Genomic DNA, 21,805 nt, shown 5'->3' with positions numbered 1-21,805 from the left:
GGGGTAGTTGGGAGAAAGGGCACTTGGATTTGGAAGATGGGACCTAAGTTCTGGGCTCTTGCTGAGGGGACACATTCATACATAAGATCTAGAAAAATTCACTTAGTCACAGTTCTTTCATCCTTCATAAAGGGATTAAAGTTGATTATTTCTAAGGTTCTGAGGAGTTCTAGATCTTATTTTCCAAATGTATTTTTACATGTATTCTTGGATTGGATTTAGGGACCAGGTCCATCCCCCATATTAATTGAATTAGAGATTAAGTATGTATTAAGTACCTGCCATGCCTCAGGTACTGTGCTAGGTATTAGGGCTCCCAAGAACAAACCAAATCATAGCTGCCCTCAAATAGCTTTTATTTTATCAGATAAACAATATGGGCATTGTATATTTTAATGATTTTAAATCGTACCGAGGACGGTGTTCTATAGAACACAATCTTGAATGCATGTGTGTGTGTGTGTGTGTGTGTGTGTGTGTGTATATAATATGCAGTCACAAATGTGTCTTACAACATTGGTTATTTATATTACACACAATGCATTACTACATGTCATTTATTATTTTATTATGTATTTATATTCAATATATGTATATTCTTATATGTTATACTGTTTTATGTGTAACATAATTATTACATGTAAAGATATATATGTGTATACACACACACACACACACACACACACACACACATATATATATATATATATATATATATATAAAATTGAACTGATGGAATCATTAAATTAGCCATTTGTGTTTCCAAACCTACCATTACCAAGCCACAAAAATAGAGGCAAAAAATCTTGTAAAATCAGTGAATGCCAGAGTTGAAAGGGGTATAGGAGACTATATCACTTCTTCTAGACTGCTCATTTTATGATGAGGAAGCCACTGTTAAGAAAGTAAAATGACTTCTCCAAGGTCACAAGAGATAGTAAGCATTCTATGAGGTTCTTAGAGCTCATCTAGTCCATTCATCCTATTTAACAGGTGAGGAAATTGAACCCAGATTGGTTAAGTGACTGGTACAGAGTCACACAGATAATCCATGTCATTCATGTATTTCCTTAATTCATGTTTGTTGGGTTTTATTGGAAGGATTTGCCTTCTCCTATTTTCCTTTATCAAATTAATTTCATCCATGGAGGACCTGTGATGGATTTTATACTTTTCCTCATTCTCCTAATATGCAAGTTGTCCATTAAAAACAATTCTCCCGTGGGTATTAGGGCTCCCAAGAACAAAACCAAATCAGTCCCTCCTAGCTTTGCCTCAGCATGGAAACAGCACATGGACTGGCCTTGTCCGGAGCCGCCTCCGACTCAGGTCCCCACTCCTTCTGCCCTGCACCTAGAATGGCTAAGAATGTGCCTCTTCTCTCCTTTGCAGACAAGCAGAATGAGGTGGAGATCCCGTCTCCCACTCAGAAAGACCGGGAGAAGAAGAAGAAAGAGCAGCAGGTCATGACCCAGATCAGTGGGGTGAAAAAGCTGATGCACAGCTCGAGTCTGAACAACACCAGCATCTCGCGCTTCGGGGTCAAGACAGAGAAGGAGGATCACCTGGCGAAAGTATGTGCGAGCTGGGGCATAGGGCTGCCTGTGCTTTGCAGAGTCTAGATGTGAATAGAAGCTCTAGATGTGAATGGAAGCTCTGGATGTTAATGGAAGCTCTGGATGTTAATGGAAGCTCTTGATGTGAATGGAAGCTCTAGATGTGAATAGAAGCTCTAGATGTGAATAGAAGCTATAAATGTGAATAGAAGCTATAAATGTGAATGGAAGCTCTAGATTTAAAGGAAGCTCTAGATGTGAATGGAAGCTCTAGATTTAAAGGAAGCTCTAGATGTGAATGGAAGCTCTAGATGTGAATGGAACCTCTAGATGTGAATGGAAGTTCATCTTAGGGAGCCATCTTGAGTAAAGGGGGAGATGCCGCAGATGGTATTGGGGCCAAAGTATTAGCTTGGGAGTCCAAGAAACTGAGTTTTTAAAGTTCTACCTCAGGTAACTTTTTAAAAAATCAGAGCCAATGTGGGAATTTTATTTGCCTGACTATGAATATTTGTTATGAAGGATCTGTTTTATTTTTCCTTTTTCTTTTCCTTTGGGGGGGGATTGAGAAGGAGAAAAAATAATTTATTAATTGAAAACATTAACTTAAATTAATCTAACATAATCACCTGTAGTTAGCTAAACTTTGTCTAATGACCCGGAGTTGGGAGGGAAACCAATGCAGTCTTCCCCCAAACTAAGAAAAGTGAGCTCATTTTCTCCTACTTAAAAGCTACATGATCTTATGTAATCAATTCATTCTTCTGGGCCTCCATTTGCTCATATGTCAAATGGGAGGATTCATAGCATTTAGACCTGTAAGGAACTCTAGTGGTCCTTTAATTCAGTATTCTTCCTGAAAGGTAAGGGGAAGGGGGGGGGGAAATAACCCTCCCAAAGTCACATGATAGTTCAGAGCAAAACTAGGATTTGAACCCAGGACTTCTGATTGCCGGTCAGAATTATCGGTTGTATGGGGTTGCCTCCCTTAATGCCTTCTGATGCTAACATTCTAAAGCCTCTGAAATGAAATCTTACTGAATCAGGCGTGACCTGGGTAACTTTCTGAAGCTCAGACCTCAGAACAGAATATTTCTCCCAGTTCTTCTCATCAGACCCAGTGACTCTAATCTGCAAGACATAGTCCCTGTACGTCACGATGTGTATGTCACCTGAAGATGAGTGGTTGAGGCTGACTTCATACCCTGACAGCCAGTGGATCCATCTTTGCTGCTTTTAGCTGCTCTCCTCAAATGGCAGGGGAACCTCCCTAAGCCTGTTTCTGATGCCACTGCAACTGTTCTGTAGGAACAGGCTCTTCAGTCAAAGGACCTGGGTTCAAATCCACATTTCATAATTCCTACTCGTACAATCCAACTAAAATAAATAGGGCTAAAGAATAAAGAGTTGGAGTGGGGAGAACAGAAATAGAGAAAAGCTAAAGTCGTGTGAGGTCAAGTAAAGAAAAATGAACAGACACTGATTTCTTAGAGGGAAGGCCTCACAAAACTGTGTGAAAATAAGATCTGAAGTAAGGAAAGTTCATTGCCGACACTGACATTTCACGGTTAGTTTTCGTTAAACAGTTTTTTGTTGTTTTTTAATGAAACAAAAATTCTCACTAATGGCTTTATCATTGATTTTAGGAGCTGGAAGACCTGAACAAATGGGGTCTCAACATCTTCAAGGTAGCGGGATATTCTCACAACAGGCCCTTGACGTGTATCATGTATGCCATATTCCAGGTGAATAAACGGGGGGCTGTCGGAGAATCCATTGCGTGGCTTTTTTGTTTTCCCCCATCCCAATAACTTTTCCAGTCTCCTACTCTATTTGTAGGTAAGCATTCATCACCATCCACTTACTTGTGTTTTTATCCATTTTCTTGAACAGGAAAGAGACCTTCTAAAGACGTTCAAAATCTCTTCTGACACCTTTGTAACCTACATGATGACTTTAGAAGACCATTACCATTCTGATGTGGCGTACCATAACAGCCTCCATGCTGCTGACGTGGCCCAGTCAACCCACGTTCTGCTTTCCACCCCAGCCTTAGATGTGAGTTTCTCGTGCTTTCCCCTCTCCCTTAGAAAGCTGCTCTGCAGAATCTAAGTAGGCCCATGGGTACCTCAAAAAGGCAATTCTAGAAGCTTATTATCAACCATACCTTCAGTCAGTTCCCAAGGTATCCTCTTTGTTATTTTTAAAATAATGGAGCCCCGTACAATTGTCATAAATCACACTTAATTTAACTTCTTGCAGAATAAACATTATTTAATGAATCACATGTGAGACATAGAAAGATTGTGATTGCAAACTGACTCCTAAGATTTAGTATAGAAAGAATCGTAATGGCCATTTTGCCGATGAGAAAACTAAGGCACAGAGGAGTTACGGGAATATTCCAAAGAACTACAGTCAGGATTTGAAGCCGTCTTCTTGATTTTCTGTGCTGATTCTCAGATCACTCCCCAAAGCTCATGAAACTTCTTAAAGGTTCATTCAAAGGCCTGGACTCCAGCCCCAATTCTCTCTGTCCTTAGTACAAAAATCTCCCTCCAAACCTCAGTTTCCCGATCTCTAGAAGGATGAAGTTAGATCAAATGGTCCCTGAAGTCTCTTCATGTTCTCACACGGGTGGACTCTGTTATTCAGCTCCCCCACCATGAGGTTAAATAAATGACCTTGGTGGGTGAAATAGCACCTGTCTATCCATTTCCTGATGGTAAGACACTAACATTCTAGCTGAAAAGAGGGATCTGGTGTCTGCAAAACCATTAAAGAACAATAAAGTGCTAATAATGAGGACAGGAAGAAGTCAGAGAAAGGGAGAGCAGTGGGGCTTCATAGAAGAGATGGAATGCTCCCTTAGATTCCCAGAGCCAACAGTCGTGGAGTTTCAGCCTCTTGAAAGAAATCTCCATTTCCCCATATCCTCTCAGTTGCTCTGAGAAGCCTCAGAATCCCAGGTGCCCCGGAAGAACTCCCAGGGCTGCCCCCTTAGGAACCTTGGATTTTACCCTTCGTATCCAATTAATCTGGAATGAGTGAGTGAAGGAATGAGCCCCTCTGTGGGACACACGGAAAAAGGCTTCCTCTCCGCTGGGACTAGAATCTGGCCCTCCTTCACACCAGAAACTCTCACAGGGCCTCGCGTGCCCCCTTGCAGTGTCCTGCTTTGCTTGTGGGCTTGTAGGAGCACGTACGGCACCAGCGACACGCCACATATTCAAGAATCTAGAGTCAATAGTTTACATAAATCATCCTGGCAGTGTGGCAATAGCTGCCAAGCCCCAGCCTGTAGGCCGGAGTGGGGAAATACTCTGGCTTCAGGCCCTCTTGGGTCAGGGATTGAAAGTGCCTTCTGCTAATAGACACGTGAGGTTCTTTGGGTTGAGAGGGATGGGTTTTGTTCAGGCTTCTTGTTGAAAAAAAAGCCATTCCCTCTCTAAGGATAAACAAATTATGCTGACATATATACATACATATATATATATATATATATATATATATATATATATATATATATATACAGTCTCCCTGTGATAATTCCGTGAGGCAGAATTATCTGTTCTCTTCATTTTACAAACGAAGAAACTGAGGCACTTTGGGGTATGAGTCAGACTGCAGTAGGGAAGCCCTAGGAGACAGTTCTTCCCTGTGAGGTCCTGGGCAATCTCGCAGCTGAACTTCAGTTGTTTGGAGGTTTTGTCCTAGCTCTAAATCTGTGATTTAAAATGGACAGAAGAACAAGGGAGAAGAATAACTGAAGCTCAGTTAAGTAAACAGGCTGCCCCTTAGAGGTTCTAGAAATCTCTCTAGAATAGGCAGAACGAGGGTCTCAACTCAAAGCTCTTTCCCACCATTTTTCTACCCTTTATTGTGACTCTCGGACAAAGAGCCCTACCTCTCTTGTATTCTCATCTGTAGAACTGAACTCTGAGGTCGCTTCTAGATCTGTTTTCCTGCCACTTAGCCCATAATTTCTTCATCTGTAAAATGGGGGTAGAATGGATAAGATCTCTTCCAGCCCCAGATCTATAATCCCAAGCAGACTCAGGAGGACCTCTTGTCCAGCTGGGGAAGGGAATCCCTGTATAAGTACAAGCTGAACCGCATGGATGAGGAAATTTTCCAGCCTCGAGTTTCTGGAATTCTGTGCTTTGTTTATGATTTCAGCATTGGGATTTAAAATCCAGCTTTGTCCTGATGTTAGGTCTGGGACTTTTCCATTGGATCATGCCGCCTCTCTAATTAAAACAAGCTTTCTATATTCTTCCCTTATTGGGTCAAAGAGTTGTGGGGTGAAATCGTCTTTCTTTTGCTCCCTAGGCTGTCTTCACAGATTTGGAAATCCTGGCTGCCATCTTTGCCGCTGCAATCCATGATGTTGACCACCCAGGGGTCTCCAATCAGTTCCTCATCAACACAAGTGAGTTCACCTCTTGGGCTGTGATTCCAAGCAACTCCGTGACTAATAGCATTTTCCCCGTCTATTGTTTTCATTTGAGATAGCGACAAGTATAAATAATGAGGTAATTCTTCCATTGTCCTGGGCACTGGTCAAGCTCTTCCCTGGATGTTGCAGCCAGCTCTGGCTCTACAGTTTTACAAGCTGCAGGATGAGCTTGGAAAATTCAGGTGGAAAATAAGACTAAGGAGGAAAAAAAGAAAGGAAACGTGGTGATTCAGGATGGGAGAAGGGAAGACTGAGGAGTAATTTGATAATAGTCTGCAGGAGTGTGCAGAGCTCTTACAAAGAGACTTTCTGACTCAGGCTTGTTTATCTCTCCTGGGGACTAGACAGAGTATTGGAGAGCTGAAAAAATTCTCCTGAACTTCCAGTAAAGCAAAAGAATCCGTTGCTGATAAAAGTCATTACTAAGAGTCCGTATCGATGATCTGGGAAGGCCTGAAGCAAGGGAAATGACTGCAGTGACCTTCATGTGCCCTTCCAGTTGCTGATTCTGTAGCACAGCCCAACATTCTGGTTGTGTTCTCCCCTGTTCTTCTGTCTGTGTTAAATCATAGATTTAAACAACTGAAGTTCAGATGAGCGATTACCCAGGACCATGCAGATGATAAATATCTCCCAGGTTTCCCCGCTCTGAGTCCTTAGTTCTGACTCCTATGGGCAACGGTTTCTCATCTTCCATATGGCAACAAGGATCCATTCTTGTCAGCTCTGTGCCTTTCGCCTGTGTCTTTTGTTAGCGACTCAACTTTAGATTGGGTTTCTGGAGAAAAGTAATTATCTGAAAACAAACAAACAAACAAATAATATAAAAGGAAAAGAAAAGAAAAAAAAGTAATTATCTGACAGTGGAGACGATTAGTATCATGCTGATTACAGTTTAATAGAGACGTTATTTCATGCCTTCCATGTTTCATATCCCTAGTTGTAATCGAGAGAGAGTTCAGGTCTTTGGTTCTTGTAAGGCCCAACCTCTGCGTGGGAACCTGCCTTTGGACGCTACCTGTCGGGGCTGGTTAGAACAAGCTTCCATCCTCCAACGAGCCCTGTGGCTAATTTACCAGAGAAAACATTTTTTTTTTCCCACATTGGGTGTCTGCTCAGCCAGCCACATGACAATTCAATTTAGCACCTACTGTGTGCTAAGCATGGTGGATATAAAAGAAACAGCCCCTGCCTTCCAGGGAGTTTATTTTATGCACTCTGTGATGTCTGGGAAATCCTTTGACCTCTTTGAAATAATTTGCTCATGAGGGTAATAATGCTATTGTGGCTAAATTGCTTTGTAAACTCTCAGTACAATCATTCAGTCAGTCAACAAGCACATATTAATCACCTACTGTGTTCTAAACACTAGTATACAAAGAATTTCTTAAGAAGTTAATAGTTGAATGTAAGTAGATGGTAGCATTACTGTATTCGAAGGTAATCAAAAGGGGAAGGCTTCTAGATGCTTATTGAATTAATGAATCAAATGAGTGAAAGTGAAGAGAGTGACAGGAAGATCTGAGTTCAGATTCTACCTCAGCCATTTACTAGCCATTTCTCAGCCTGTTTCCATATCCGTGAGAAGGATATGGATCCTACCTCCCAAAGTTGTTCAAAAAGGCAAATGAAATCCTACATGTGAAGTGCTTTGCAGGTCAGACTTTCAAACACTCCATTATATCTTTTCATGGCTCATTGTGTCTTGGAGTTTAGAGCTGAAAGATCCATATGCCCCTAGCGCCCAAACAATGGCAGACACCTAGAGGAAATAGTGATAATTTTTGTGGCCTGAAGGAATGGCCTCTCATTGATGGTCATGGGTTAGACTGGGCTATTGCTAAGGTCCCCTTTCCTTCTCAAAGTCTGGAATTCTTGGATTTATTATGTAGAGGAAGACTTTATACTTTTATTGTGGATTATTGCTTTTGTACTTTTTTTTTTAATGGAAAATCACTTTTCCCCTTCATTCTTCCTAGATTCCGAACTCGCTCTGATGTATAACGACGAGTCCGTTCTGGAAAACCACCACCTGGCTGTGGGTTTCAAGCTGCTCCAGGAAGAGCACTGTGACATTTTCCAGAATCTGACTAAGAAGCAGCGCCAGACCCTCAGGAAGATGGTGATCGACATGGTGAGGATTCCTCGCCTTGGCCACCTGCCCTGCACCCTCAGGAGCAGGAAGGTCTGGGGGCTTGGGGGGAGCCAATTGGGTCAGCCCAGATGTTGACTTCTCCCTCTTGGACCACAGGTTTTGGCAACGGATATGTCCAAGCATATGGGCCTTTTGGCAGACCTGAAAACGATGGTGGAAACTAAAAAAGTGACCAGTTCTGGCGTCCTCCTTCTGGACAACTACACGGATCGGATCCAGGTACGATCTGGGCTAAATGCTTGTGGGTGATACAGCACCGAAAAATCCACTTGGGGAGGAGATGTGGGATTTCAGAAGTGGAAGCATCTGTACCCCTCCTTTCATTGAGGAACCCTCAGACCCTTTCCCATGGCCATATAGGCAGAAAGAATCAGAGAGGGACTAGAAGGAAGAAGAGAGATTGGAATAAGAAGTACTAACATTACACACATGTTGCACTTTTATTTATACAAGAGGGAGAGAAAGTTGGCCTTTTCACCAGAAAGAGCTGGATTCAAGTCCTGCTTCTGACACATCATAACTTGGTGACTCTAGGCCTAAAACTTCAAATTTTAGGCCGCTAAGAAGTCAACTTTTATTAGTAGAAGGACTCATCTTGAGATCCCTGTTTTAGTAACATACAAGTAACTCTATAACGAGTATTAGCTCTATTTCATCTATTTCTAAAGTGCCTCCTCCTTTATATATATTTATATGTATATAAAATATATTAAAACATACATTAACACCTAGTACCCATGAGTATCTGCCAGTCGCAGAAAGCTCTAGTGAATATAAACCCTTTGACATTTGTCGAGTCTGTTTGAGTCACCCCAAAGGGGAACGGCTTTCTCATTCTGTAGAAGGTGGGGGGAAGGATTGACGTCTGCCCTTTACCTGTTCCTAAGAAAGAAGGGATTCCAGCCCCTATTTCTCTGGCACCCAAACCAAGCTTTGGCCTTAACCAACCGCCGGAGGGCTTGAGCCATGAGTAGCAGAAACGTCCCTCAGTCATGCTCCAGTCCAAATATTCTTGGGGTCTGTAAGCAGACTGAGACTCCAACGGAAGCCTGGGGAGGGCACAACGAGATAGTGCTTTCATGTTGAAGGTTTTTTCTTGATCACTTTAGGTTCTCCGCAACATGGTACATTGTGCCGACCTGAGCAACCCCACCAAGTCTTTGGAATTATACCGGCAATGGACAGACCGCATCATGGAGGAATTCTTCCAGCAGGGAGACAAGGAACGGGAGAGGGGAATGGAGATCAGCCCCATGTGTGACAAACACACGGCCTCGGTGGAAAAATCCCAGGTACTGACAGGGGGCTCCATCAGATTTTATTCGTGAGTTTTAATAGTTTTCCTTGGAGCTTGAGACCTTTAAATCGTTCCTTCCCTTTCCCTTTTCTAAACAGTAATTCCTATAGAAGCACTTAGCTTCTCATTTCCATCATGATGATGACTCACTGGACATCTCCATTCCCCTTATTCTTTTAATGGGGAGGAATAATTAAGCAGTCAAAGGAAATCATCACAGTCAGGTTCCCTGAATCCCTTTGCTGCTTGTCATCTTAAAATCCCCTTTGGTTCAACTGATTGTGGTTTTAAGCTTCTCCTGACTGTCTTTTGCCTTTTTCTTTACTCATAGAATTATAGATTTAGAGCTGAAAGGGACCATAGAGGTCATTAGCACAGTTCCTTTCTTTTACCATAGGAGGAAACTGAGGCACCAAAGGGCCAATAGACTTGTTCAGGATTACCCAGACTTCCTGTCTCAAACTTCAGCACTCTCTCAACTACCTCACCTAGCTGTCTGCCTCCTCACTCTGAGCTTCTCTTTCCTTCAGTTTATTTCTTATGCCTCCCTCACCCACAGAATCCAATCCTCCCCTGCCCAGAATAGCCCTGGAATCCTTATTCCGGGCTCAGATGCTTGCTCCTCGGCAGAACCAATCTCCCTTTCTGCCTTTTGTGAGCATACCGACATTTCCCAGCAACCTCCTCGGCATCTAGACGGTAGAAGTTCCGAGGTCCCCGCATGCTGACGACCACTTGCCACGGGCCAAACGTGCCAATGCCAGGGGCAGCCATGCAGCCAGTCAAAAGCCCTTGGGCCAGCTGAGAACACAGAGAATTGTTGCAGGATGACAAATGGTCAGAGCCAGCTGGCCCTTTTGGGGAATAAGCCCAAGAGTTAGTGAACATCTGCCTTGGAAAAAATGACTGGATTTCTCTAGTGTTGATTTTTATCCCCTTTAGGAAACATTTGGCTAGCTCCAAATTAAAATCCGCTCTAAGATGGTTGCACTGACTCTAACTATACTATGCTAACTATGACCTCATGGCATTTTGAAGTCAATTAATGTATGGAAATTATAAGTGATATATATTTATAGATTTATAAGGACTTATATTTATAGAGGGATACATGTATATGTGTGTGTTTCACATATCTGACACACATGTGCCTGTGGACATGCATATGTGATAAGCAAGGCTGTTTATGACTCCCTTGATACTCAAAGACCCTCTCATCTCCTCACTGATGGAAGAATTATGATCTCCACTGGCTAGAAGAGGGGCTGTTCCAGTGAAAGAAAAGATCTTTCAAATACTGGACCATGGAAGGGCAGATGGCACAGGACATGGAAGGAGGATGTTGACATGAGTGGGCCATCCTTCATATCCCGTCCCTGACACATGCGGCTCTGCGTCCGGGGGCTAGTTATTAGAATTCTTCCCATCCTCCAGCTTCCCCCACCCAACCAGAGAACCAGAGACCCTCTCAGGGACAGAGGATGCTGATCTGTACTGATGAACATAGTTTCCACCCTGAAAGTTAACAAGGATGAAAAAAATCATAGATTTAGCCCCTTCCCCCCCAAAAAAGGAAGATAGAAGTCATGAAGAATTGAAATCCCACGATGAAAAGTGGTATTATGTGTTGGGATAAAGGGTTTGTGTCTTATGATGTTTTATACATTCTCAAAACAGTCCTATGTAAGGATTATTAATTAGCATGGATTATTAATTCCTATTTGATGGATCATCATGGTGAAATTGGCTTCCCAGAGTCATTCCTTTAGTCAGGGCTGGATCTGTGGCCCTAAGCTGGGTCTCTTGAGCAAACGCTTGTATTTGTTCACAGAGACTGTAGCTCCAGCACTATTCCCAAAACCCGACTCCCCCCACACGTTCCCCTTCCTCAGGCTCATTATCCCTCATATCACCATCCCCGAAAGTGATAGTGCTGGGGCCCTTCCCGAAAAAAGACTTACACTGTTTTCAGTCCCGTCTGACCCACCATGATCCAATTTGAAGTTTTCTCAGCAAGAAACTGGAGTGGATGGCCATTTCCTTCCCCAGCTAATTTTACAGATGAGGAAACTGAGGCAGGCAGGGTGCAGCGATTTCCCCACGGTCACACAGCTAGTAAGTGTCTGGAGTCGGATTTGAACTCATGAAGAGAACACGTTTTGATTCCAAGTCCAAAGTTCTATCTCGTTGCCCCCAAGTTAAACAGGACCCAGGCAGAAAAATGAAGGGGAGCGGCTCTTGAGAGTTCTCTAGCTTTTCTTGAAATCGTTTGGGATCCTGGAAAAACCCCCATGGATGTCATTTTTAAAGTTCTTTAAGCATATCCCCCAAAAGTAATGTCAGAGCACAAGTGTGTAAGAGAGGAGACAGGGAAAGAGAGGAGGAGAAGGGAGTGGGCTGGGCTTGTGTGACTTATCTGCCATCTTCCTTAACCACTGAAAATGGGACAGCCCAGGGCAGCCACGGTACCGTGGGCGGTCTCTCCAGTGGCCAGGGGGTCCCATATGGGCACGCTCTTATTCCCTGGAAAACCTTGAGTCAGACTGACCCGAATGTGTCAACAGTTGACCAGAAGTGAATGAGAGCCAGCCCCCCCCACAGCCCCGGTGGAAATGTTGTCTCATAGGAGAACGTCCCCGGCCCCTCCTCTCCCCAGCCCCATTACAGGGGAATTCCATTCCCTCCCTCCTTTCCACGGCCTATTCTTTCACTCTCCCAGAGCTTCCTGTTTGTCAGACATCGCCAGGGTCAGGAGCAGGCCATGGCTAGCCCATGGAGGATACGAGCGTCCAGTCTGCAGCCGTACATTTCTCCACAGGAGCCCCCACAAAAGGAACCGCCACATTGTTTGGCGTTTTCCCTTCTTTCTCCCGGTGGAAATGCGTGTGTGCTCATAAAGCCAAAACAATGACACACGTGTCCACAGAGGCAAGATCTGTTTGCATTGGGGTTGGATGGGTTCTTACCAAGCCCTGGGCGAAGGCCACGGAATCGGCGAAAGTCGGGAGAATTCTGGGACCTCCCCAGTGGATCAGAAAATCCCCAGGGGGTAGTGCCAGGATAGCCTGGCTTGGGTGGATGGATTAGTGTAGACTCACAGTACACGGCATGATGGAAGGAGATATAATCAGAGAGCATGGATGCAAATCCACTCACTAATTCTGCAAAGTTAGGGATGGAACTGCCTTGGTTCAGGCTGGTCATCCTTGTGCTCCGGCTCTGGTCCCCTGAGCTGCCCATCCTTGCACTCTGTCACTGCTCCCCTGAGCTGCCCATCCTTGTGCTCCGGCTCTGCTCCCCTGAGCTGCCCATCCTTGTGCTCCGGCTCTGGTCCCCTGAGCTGCCCATCCTTGCACTCTGTCACTGCTCCCCTGACCTGGTCATCCTTGTGCTCCGGCTCTGGTCCCCAGACCTGACTCCCCCCTCAGGCTCATTGTCCCTCATACCACCATCCCCAAAAGTGATAGTGGTGGAGGCCTTCCTGAAGAAAGATTTGCGCTGTTCTCAGTCCGGTCTGACCCACTGTGATCCCATTTGCAGTGTTCCCAGCCAGGTACAGGAGTGCTCGGGTTGATGATTCCTAAAGCCCAGGTCTGGCCAGCTCATGGGCTGGACCCCCTTCCCCGGATGCCCTCTCTTAGCTATCTTCAGGGCTCAGCCCCAGTGTCTCCTCCTCCATGGAGTCCTTTCTGATTTCCAGGCTACCCCTGCCCTCCTTGGAATTACTGACATTTCCTTGAAAGGGCCATTTCATCCTTGTCTTTGTGGCGCCCAAGGCTAGCCCAGTGCCTGGACCACAGTGGTACTTAATAAATGCGCACCAGCTAGGAGTCCCCTTAAAGCATTAGAGAAGGAAGAAGGGTGCCTTTCCATCAGAACAAACGTCCAACCTTTTCTCCCCCCAGGTGGGCTTCATCGACTACATCGTCCACCCCCTGTGGGAGACCTGGGCTGACCTGGTGCAGCCCGACGCCCAGGACATCCTGGACACCTTGGAAGACAACCGCAACTGGTACCAGAGCATGATCCCGCAGAGCCCCTCGCCGCCCCTCGAGGAGCAGAACAGAGACTGCCAGGGGCTGATGGAGAAGTTCCAGTTTGAACTGACCTTGGAAGAGGAGGACTCGGAGGCTCCCGACAAGGAAGGGGAGAGCGGCGGCTACTTCGGGAGCACAAAGACTCTGTGTGTGATCGACCCCGAGCGCCCGGCGTCTCCGGGGGAGGAGGACGCGGAGATGGAGGCGGGGGACGCGTCCCCCGTGGACACATAATGCCCGCAGCCGGCGCTCTCGCTGGGGCGAGACGAACGTTCAGTCCTTCATGAGCATGCCGGCGGTCCGGGAGGGCCAGCCTGGGCTCCGGGTCCGAGGCCTGCTTCCGACGAAGGCCAAATGACCTTTGCGGTGAGTTCCTTGAGATTGGAGCCAGAGCGAGAGAGCATGAGGGAATGGCTGGCTGCTCGGGAACCTCGGTGAGATGGCTTGGGTTGGCTTCTCGGGAAGCGTGAACTCTGGGTCTCTCGGGAACGGGCCAGAACCGCTGCCGGTGGTCCGGGACGCCCGGGACGCCGCTCAGAGAACTTTTTGTTTTTCCTGCACTTGACTTTGGAAACCTGTCCCGTTAGCGGGCCAGGCCTGACTGACCAAGAGCGCTTTGTGACCCTGCCCCTCTGTCCTGTCTGCAGACCCGTGTGCCTTTTTTGTACAACGTTTTCACGTCTTTGAAATGCCTGTTGAATACCTAGAGTTTAGTAGCAACTTCTGCGCAGAACCAAGTGTTTTGAGGATTTCTGTACACTTTTTCGAGTCTTTTCTGAAAAGGAAAACCCACCTTCCTTCTTGCACAGGCAATATCTTTCACCTTCTTGTTGTTTCTTTTACAAACGAGAGAGGAAGGATATTGTTCTTCCCCACCCCCTCTTGCCCCTGCCTCTGTCCCCATCCCCGGGCACCCCTGCTTTCTGCTTGCCTGCTTGCCTTCCACTGAGCTTGCCCACAGAATAAACTTCACAAGCGGGAGCCGGGCGGGTGGGGAAGGGCTCCTTATTCTCCTGCAGGACCCGGAGGTCCGGGCTCCATTTGGCGGGAGAAGGCCCCGTTGGCTATGACCCCTTGCCCACGAAAGCTGCACGCTCTCCCCTCCGTTCTCCCCCCCCCCCCCCGGCCCTTCTCGTCCGTGGTTAGTTCGCTACGCCATCTTTCTCTCGCACTGTCCTGGGCTCTAACACCCTCATTACTGTTTATAACAGTGTATTTATTACTTATGTATATAGTGTAATGTTTTGTAAGTTATTAATTTATATAACTTAACATTGCCCGCCAATGGCGGGGTTCAAGAAATTTGTGTAGAAAGCTCTACCTAAGAGCTGCACCTTTGTCACCTTTTCTATGGCATTCTGGAGAACCTGAACATAGCTCAAGAAAGACCTATGGACCCCCGGCCCCCTCCCTCCCGCCTCTGGCTGACTTCTTCAAGAGAGATTTCCTCCGTGTGGGGTCAGTCACAGCTGACGGCCAAACCCCCTTCAAACACTGGTGCCAGAATGGAGCTCCGGCCCCCGCGTCGGAGCTCGAGAGCGGGGGGCACGGGGTGCGTCGCCCTGTGTCGATTCACGTCACCCCCTTGCCGGGTTCCCACGCCGCGGCTTCCGTCCCCAAAGCAACACTACGTACGTCCACACGGGGTGGTCCCCCCGGCTCCATCCAAACTACTGAGATGCTCGAGGAAGCCCCAGTGCCGCGAGCGAGGGCCGCCGCGTCGGGGCCCGTGAGAGGAGACGCCCAAACCAGCTGCTTCGCTGCAATGTGAATTTCCATAGCAGAATGTGAACGGATGCCCTGATCGGGCTAATGTGAAGCTTCTCCGGACGAGCTGCGGGAGGCGCGGGCACCCCGTCCGGGTCCGTCTCTGCCCGAGAGCCCCGCGGCCCCGTCCCGGGACCCGGATCGCTAGGACGTACCTGTACACCCGTGTACGACCCGTGGGTCTGTGTGTCTGTCCCGCACTGCGTTGTTCCAGGTGGACGTTTTATTGTTTTCCAAAGTTTCTCACAATGTATGTTATGGTATTATTATAATTATTATTATATATTGTGTTCAGATGCATTCTCGAGAGATTTTTATATGAAGTAAATAAATGAAAGCATGACCCAATAGGCCTGGAACACTGATTTTTGGGGGGACAGTTATGGAGGGGGAAGATGGAAAGTCCAGGCCGTCCCTCACAGGCCCTTACTCGGCAACTGCCGCGTACAGGTGCCTCCCTTGGCAGCGGAGCACGAAGACACTTACGCTCTTACACTCGCCTCCCTCTTGAGACCGAGCTTCCTCAGCTGGAGATGAAGATCCATTTCAGGGGAATTTGCGAATTTGAGGGCAAAACATGAATTTTTACTATAACTAGCCTCTTGCTGAAATTTAGTAGACAGAAAGCCATTCTTCTAAATAGTGATCTGTAGCTTTCACCGGTCCGCCCAGGACACAAAAGCTTCCGAATTCTCAGAGCAAGCCGACAGATGAGGCAATCCTACCCTGTAGACAAAAGTGCTGCTCCTTGGCCCCAGAGGACAGAGCAATTATGACAGGAGGCTGAAGAACTTGACTAAATAATTCCAGCGTTCCCAAAGTTGAACCGTTCCCCTCTGCAGAGAGTTGGTTTCCTGCCCTTTGGAGGTCTTTAAACAAAGGTTGATGGCCGCCCATTCAATGAGATAATATTTGTAAAGACTTGCCTTGTTATAGGATACAGGGTGTAGAAAACAGAATACAAGGTATCCCCAAAGTCCTAGTGCTGTTACTGAAAAGACATGAACGTTGATTAAGATGTTTATATTATTCTGTCCCAAGCAATGGGGCTACAAACACAAAAGCAACTGGCAAGCTCTAGCCTCAAAGGTTTCCACTCTAAAGGTGAGAGAAATAAGGGAGTAGTGGTGAAAGTGGGGAAGCACAAACTCTGAGCATCATCTTCCTTCCCAAACTGACGATATATGTATATATATTTTTTTAATTGAACTCAGCCATTTCTGGCCTCAATTCTTTTTTTTTTTTTTGATAGTAGTTTTTATTTTCAAAATATATGCAAAGATAATTTTTTAAATTTAATTTTATAATTATAATTTTTGACAGTACCTATGCATGGGTAATTTTTTTACATCATTATCCCTTATATTCACTTTTCCAAATTTTCCCCTCCCTCTCTCTACTCCCTCCCCTAGATGACAAGCAATCCCATACATGTTAAATGTATTACAGCATATCCTAGATACAATATATGTGTGTAAACCCAAATTTCAAAGATAATTTTTAATATTCCTTCTTGCAAAACCTTGTGCTCCAAATTTTTGTCCCTTCTTTCCCCCCATCCCCTCCCCTAGAGAGCAAGTAATCCAATATATGTTAAACATGTGCAATTCCTCTACACATATTTTTACATTGATCACGTTGCACAAGAAAAATCAGATCAAAAAGGGAAAAAAATGAGAATTCAAACACAAAGCAAGCAAACAACAAAAAAAGTAAAAATGCTGTGTTGTGATCCACCCTCAGTTCCCACAGTCCTCTCTCTCTGGGGGCAGATGGTTCTTTTCATCACGAAACCACTGGAACTGGCCTGAATCATCTCACTGTTGACAAGAGCCACGTCCAACAGAACTGATCATTGTATAATCTTGTTGTTGCAGTGCATGATGATCTCCTGGTTCTATTCACTTCACTCAGCATCAGTTTTTGCAAGGATCTCCAGGCATTTCTGAAATCATCCTGCTGGTCGTTTCTTATAGAACAATAACATCCCATAGCATTCGTGTATCCTCACTTATTCAGCCATTCCCCAGCTGATGGCATCCGCCCAGTTCCCAGTTCCTTGTCTGGTCTCAATTCTTACCTAACTCTTAGTCATTGAATGGGTGTTGCCTCAGACAAATTAAAACTAGAAAGGTCAAGGTCACCCACTATGTTCTGGACCATTGCCAGTCACCTTGACTCTGTCTTGCCACCAGACTCTGATGACTGGAGGAGAAAGTCATGCTGACGATTGCCCCACTTCATTCAAATCACAGACAGGTAAGTCCAGATCTTCCCGGTGATGTCATCCATCCTCTGAAAATGAAGGACTTAGCTACGACAATGAGTATCTCCCCTCTCAGAACTGTTGTAGTGTTGATTGGGCTCCTGTTCCCAGAATCAGAGAGAGGAAAGGGATTGTAGGAGAGAAATGCTTACATGTTGGCTGGATTAATGGCTGGTGTGTCTGGGTTAAGAAATATGGCTTGGATTCTGGAGTCCACTGTGGGTTGGTGCTGGTGGACTTATCTGTCAGGATAGAAGGGCCCCAGGGCTGTGGTTCCAAAGCTGATATGTGTTAAGACCCTCAAGTCTGAGGGAGCAAGAAGGTGGATGGCAAGAAAAATGGCTGGAGCAGACACTCAGAGAGAATGCAGAATCTAATATGGGATCACAGATTCTCAGAGCAGGAACCACATGGTTCAACCTTTATCTGAAGAAAACAAAATCTAAAAAGGATTAGAGATTTGGAGTTGAAAAGGGACCATTGTGGTCATCAAGTTTCCTGCCCCCCAGGTGAAGAAACTGAGTCCCAGAGAGCCTAAATGATTTCTTCAGGGCCATCCAGCCCATGAACTCAAAAATTTCCTAACTTATAAGATAAGAACTGAGGCAAAACAAAGTCATCAGAACAAGGAAGACAAAAGGAAGGGAAAGGAGGAGAGAGGGAAGGAAAATGGGAGAGGGGAGAGCTGTAGACCTAGAGTGTGTCTGGTGGGAGTTGGAATCCCATCCCAAACACTTATTTGGCTATGTGAGGCTGGCCAGTTTCCTAATCCGTAATCAATTAATGGATCAACAAGGGTTAAGTGTCAGCTACTGCCCATCACTGTGCTAAGTGCTGAGGATTCATTCATTCATTACCCATTAAATAAGTGCCTACTATGTGCTCAGAGCTGCAAGAGAAAGAAGTGACAAAGTTTCTGCCCTCAAGGAAGTTCCACTCTAATGAGGAAGATCACTTATACACATATAAGAGACACAAATCAGACCCTTGTCTTGTGACAAGATCAGAAGCACCGCAGGAGGGACCAAGGAAAGTCCCCAGTCATTGGGGAGGCCTTTGGTAGCTCTGGGATACAGTGAAAGCATCCTGCAGTTTCTCTTCCCTCCCATCACTCTCTTAGTACAGCAGTAAGAAAGACTCAGCTGGGAAGGCTGAGACATTCCAATAAATCCCTAAGGTCAGGGTCACCTGCCACTGTCCGACTGATAACGTGAAGCCAGAGGCAAGCTGTCCATCAGTGAGGAGTTCTGGGAGGCAATGGGTAGGGGCCAAAGTCCAAAGTAGGGAGCAAAGGGCAGCAAACCCTCTGGAAAGGATAAAAATGGAATGAATCGGGGAGGACACAGGGGGATGAGAAAGAGGAAAGAGGAAGAACAAGAGACAGGAGAAGAACAGAAAAACAGGGAGAAGAGAGAAAAATATATGAAAAGAGAAGGAGAAAAGGAGAGAGAAAGAAAAGACAGAAAGAGGGATATGAAATGGATAAGGAGAAAGAGGAAGAAAGAAAAGGAGAGAAAGGAGGGAGATGGAAAAATGGAGGAGGAGGAGATAGAGGAAAGACAGGGAGAGGAATGGAGAAAAGGAGAGAGAAAGAAAGGAAAGATAGAAAGGGAAATGAAATGAAATAGATAAGGAGAAAGAGAAGAAAGAAAAGGAGAGAAAGAGGGAAATGGAAAGAAATGGAGGAGGAGGAGATAGAGGAAAGACAGGGAGAGGAATGAAGAAAAGGGAGAGAGAAAAGGAAAGATAGAGGGAGATGAAATGGATAAGGAGAAAGAGGAAGAAAGAGGGAGATGGAAAGAAATGGAGGAGGAAGAGATAGAGGAAAGACAGGGAGAGGAATGGAGAAAAGGAGAAAAAGGAGAGAGAAAAGGAAAGATAGAAAGAGGGAGATGAAATGAAATGGATAAGGAGAAAGAGGAAGAAAGAAAAGGAGAGAAAGAGGGAAATGGAAAGAAATGGAGGAGAAGGAGATAGAGGAAAGACTGGGAGAAGAATGCAGAAAAGGAGAGACAGAGAAAGGAAAGAGAGACAGAGACTGAGAGAAACACAGAGAGAGACAGAGAGGAAGCAAGAAGCCTCCTCCACACTCCCATATGGTGGCTTCAGGTCACAGTGACCTCAGAGAAATGACAAAAATCAGGACTTCTTAAGGGAAAAAAAACAGGTTCCAGAATGTCCTGTTTCTGGGTCAGCAGGAAAGAGATTCTGAAAGGAAGGAGCAAAACAAGGCAGAGTTGGTTATAGCACTGGCAATGATGGGTAGAATCAGAGACCCTGGGTCAAATCCCTAGTCTCCCATTTACCACCCATGTGACTTGGGGTAGTTCAATTCAATTTAACAGACATTTATTAAGTGTCTACTGTGTGCCAGGTCCCATGTCAGGGTCTGGGGATATCAAGGTAGAAATGAAATGTTGCCTACCCTCATTCACTTGGGACAAAAGCATTAAGCTCAGCTGTTGAAAGTTTCTGCCCTCAGGGAAGTTCCGTTCTAATGAGGAAGGTCATGAATACATATACAACTGTGGAATGGGACCAGGATTTTGACACACATATGAATCTAAACCAGGTAGGGTGAAAACAGAGAAAGAAAATTACAGATCAGTTTCCCTAAGGAATATTGACGCAAAAGTTTTAAATAAAATATTAGCAAAGAGATTACAGAAAGTCATCCTCAGGATAATACACTATGACCAAGTAGGATTTATACCAGGGACACAGAGCTGGTTCTATATTAAAAAACAAACAAACAAACAAAAAAAAACAACGATTAGCATAATTGACTAGATCAATAACCAAATTAACAAAAACCATATGATCATCTCAATAGATGCGGAAAAAGTATTTGATAAAACCCATTCCTATAAAAACACTAGAGATTATAGGAGTAAACAAAATGAGACCAGCAGAGCCTCAGAATAAACCTGGGTATTCTTTTTGTGTGGGAGTGACATGGGGCAGCTCAGAATAGTGGCCCAGGAATCTCCAAAGCTGAGAATTCCATCTGGAGGAGCTTCTCACTAGCCATAGATGGAGGAACAGGAGATATGTGTGGCTGATTCATATCACCCTGATAGGTAGAGTGGTGCAAGGGATGGAGTAATGGGCATGGGGTCAGGAAGACTTAACAATCATGTGACCACGGGTGATGTATTTCATTTTTCTCTGCCTCAGTTTACTCATCTGTGAAATGAAGAAGACGGATTATTTCATGGCTGCTAATAAGGTCCCTCCCACCTTTAAATCTATGTCACTATTGTATTGCTTGGCAGAATTGTGAAAACGTCCTCCCAGATTGTTTTGAGAGACAAGGTGGTGTAGTAATTTAGGCACTGAAATCAAGACTTAGGCTTTGAATTGGGCCTTAGACACTCTCTAGCTTTTACTTCTCAGGGAATCCGTTTCCTTTTTTATAAAATGGGGCATTGAAATCCATGATTTCACAGGCCTTTCTAGGGCTTCTCTTCTCCCTCAGTGCTCCTCCACCTGGTGATCCTCTCACTTGATGGATCCATTAGAAAGATGATTACCTCCAGAAAGATGATTCTCAGAATTAGGGTCTTTGGGTCCTGACCCCAGACTCGTGCACCCGGGCCTTCCCTTTTCCAGCACTGTCTTGCCAGGCTGGCGGCCACCTTCTCACCCCCTTTTTCCACTTGGTGTCTAGTCCCTTGATCCCATCCCTCACTTTCTCCCCTCAGCCTCTTCCACCACTGTGGAGCAGACCTTCCTTTCCACCCCTTTTTAATGTCACTGCTTCCCTCTGAGATTATCTCCAGTTTATCCTCCCTGTGTTTTGTTCGCACATTGTCTCCCCATTGGTCTCTGAGAGCATCTTTTTGCCTTTGTTCCTCCTTCCAGCACTTACCAGATCCCATTGTAGGTTTAGTACATTGCCTTGACTTCATGATCTAGATCTCCATGCTCCTTGGAGAATCTGAGCTTTTCTGGTGAGGAAACTCAGGGTGTGAGATTACTTGTCCAAAATCCTGCAAGTTAGTTAGTAATGGACTGGCCAAGAGTCCTAGTCTGCCCGGGACCAGACTTCTTCCCATGCAACTACACAGTGTAGAGCAATGGAGAGAGAGAGAGAGAGAGAGAGAGAGAGAGAGAGAGAGAGAGAGAGAGAGAGAGAGAGAGAGAGAGAGAGAGAGAGAGAGATCCATAGGAAATGTTGGAAACGTGTTGTCAGCTGCTCTTCAGCCTCCCGCCAACACTCTCCAGCCTGAACAAACATGAGGTCATGGCAAGAGCTTGGGAGCAGC

General features: G+C 45.4%; 1 protein-coding gene across 6 annotated transcripts in view; it reads left to right on the top strand.

The window, feature by feature from the left end:
* PDE4B (phosphodiesterase 4B) overlaps nt 1-15,619 on the top strand; it is a 667,172-nt gene extending 651,553 nt beyond the window's left edge. For all 6 annotated transcript variants that reach the window (XM_074265715.1, XM_074265720.1, XM_074265718.1 and 3 more), the window contains 8 exons: nt 1,393-1,574; nt 3,203-3,301; nt 3,450-3,614; nt 5,889-5,988; nt 7,995-8,149; nt 8,267-8,389; nt 9,280-9,462; nt 13,373-15,619. In XM_074265715.1, the coding sequence (XP_074121816.1) occupies nt 1,393-1,574; nt 3,203-3,301; nt 3,450-3,614; nt 5,889-5,988; nt 7,995-8,149; nt 8,267-8,389; nt 9,280-9,462; nt 13,373-13,738 (1,373 nt within the window). In that variant the 3' untranslated portion in view covers nt 13,739-15,619. The remainder of the gene's footprint in view (nt 1-1,392; nt 1,575-3,202; nt 3,302-3,449; nt 3,615-5,888; nt 5,989-7,994; nt 8,150-8,266; nt 8,390-9,279; nt 9,463-13,372) is intronic.
* Nucleotides 15,620-21,805: the final 6,186 nt, after the last annotated feature.

Source organism: Sminthopsis crassicaudata, chromosome 4 (genome assembly GCF_048593235.1).
Source record: "Sminthopsis crassicaudata isolate SCR6 chromosome 4, ASM4859323v1, whole genome shotgun sequence".
Taxonomy (NCBI): domain Eukaryota; kingdom Metazoa; phylum Chordata; class Mammalia; order Dasyuromorphia; family Dasyuridae; genus Sminthopsis; species Sminthopsis crassicaudata.
This window is presented reverse-complemented; position numbering and strand designations above follow the sequence as displayed.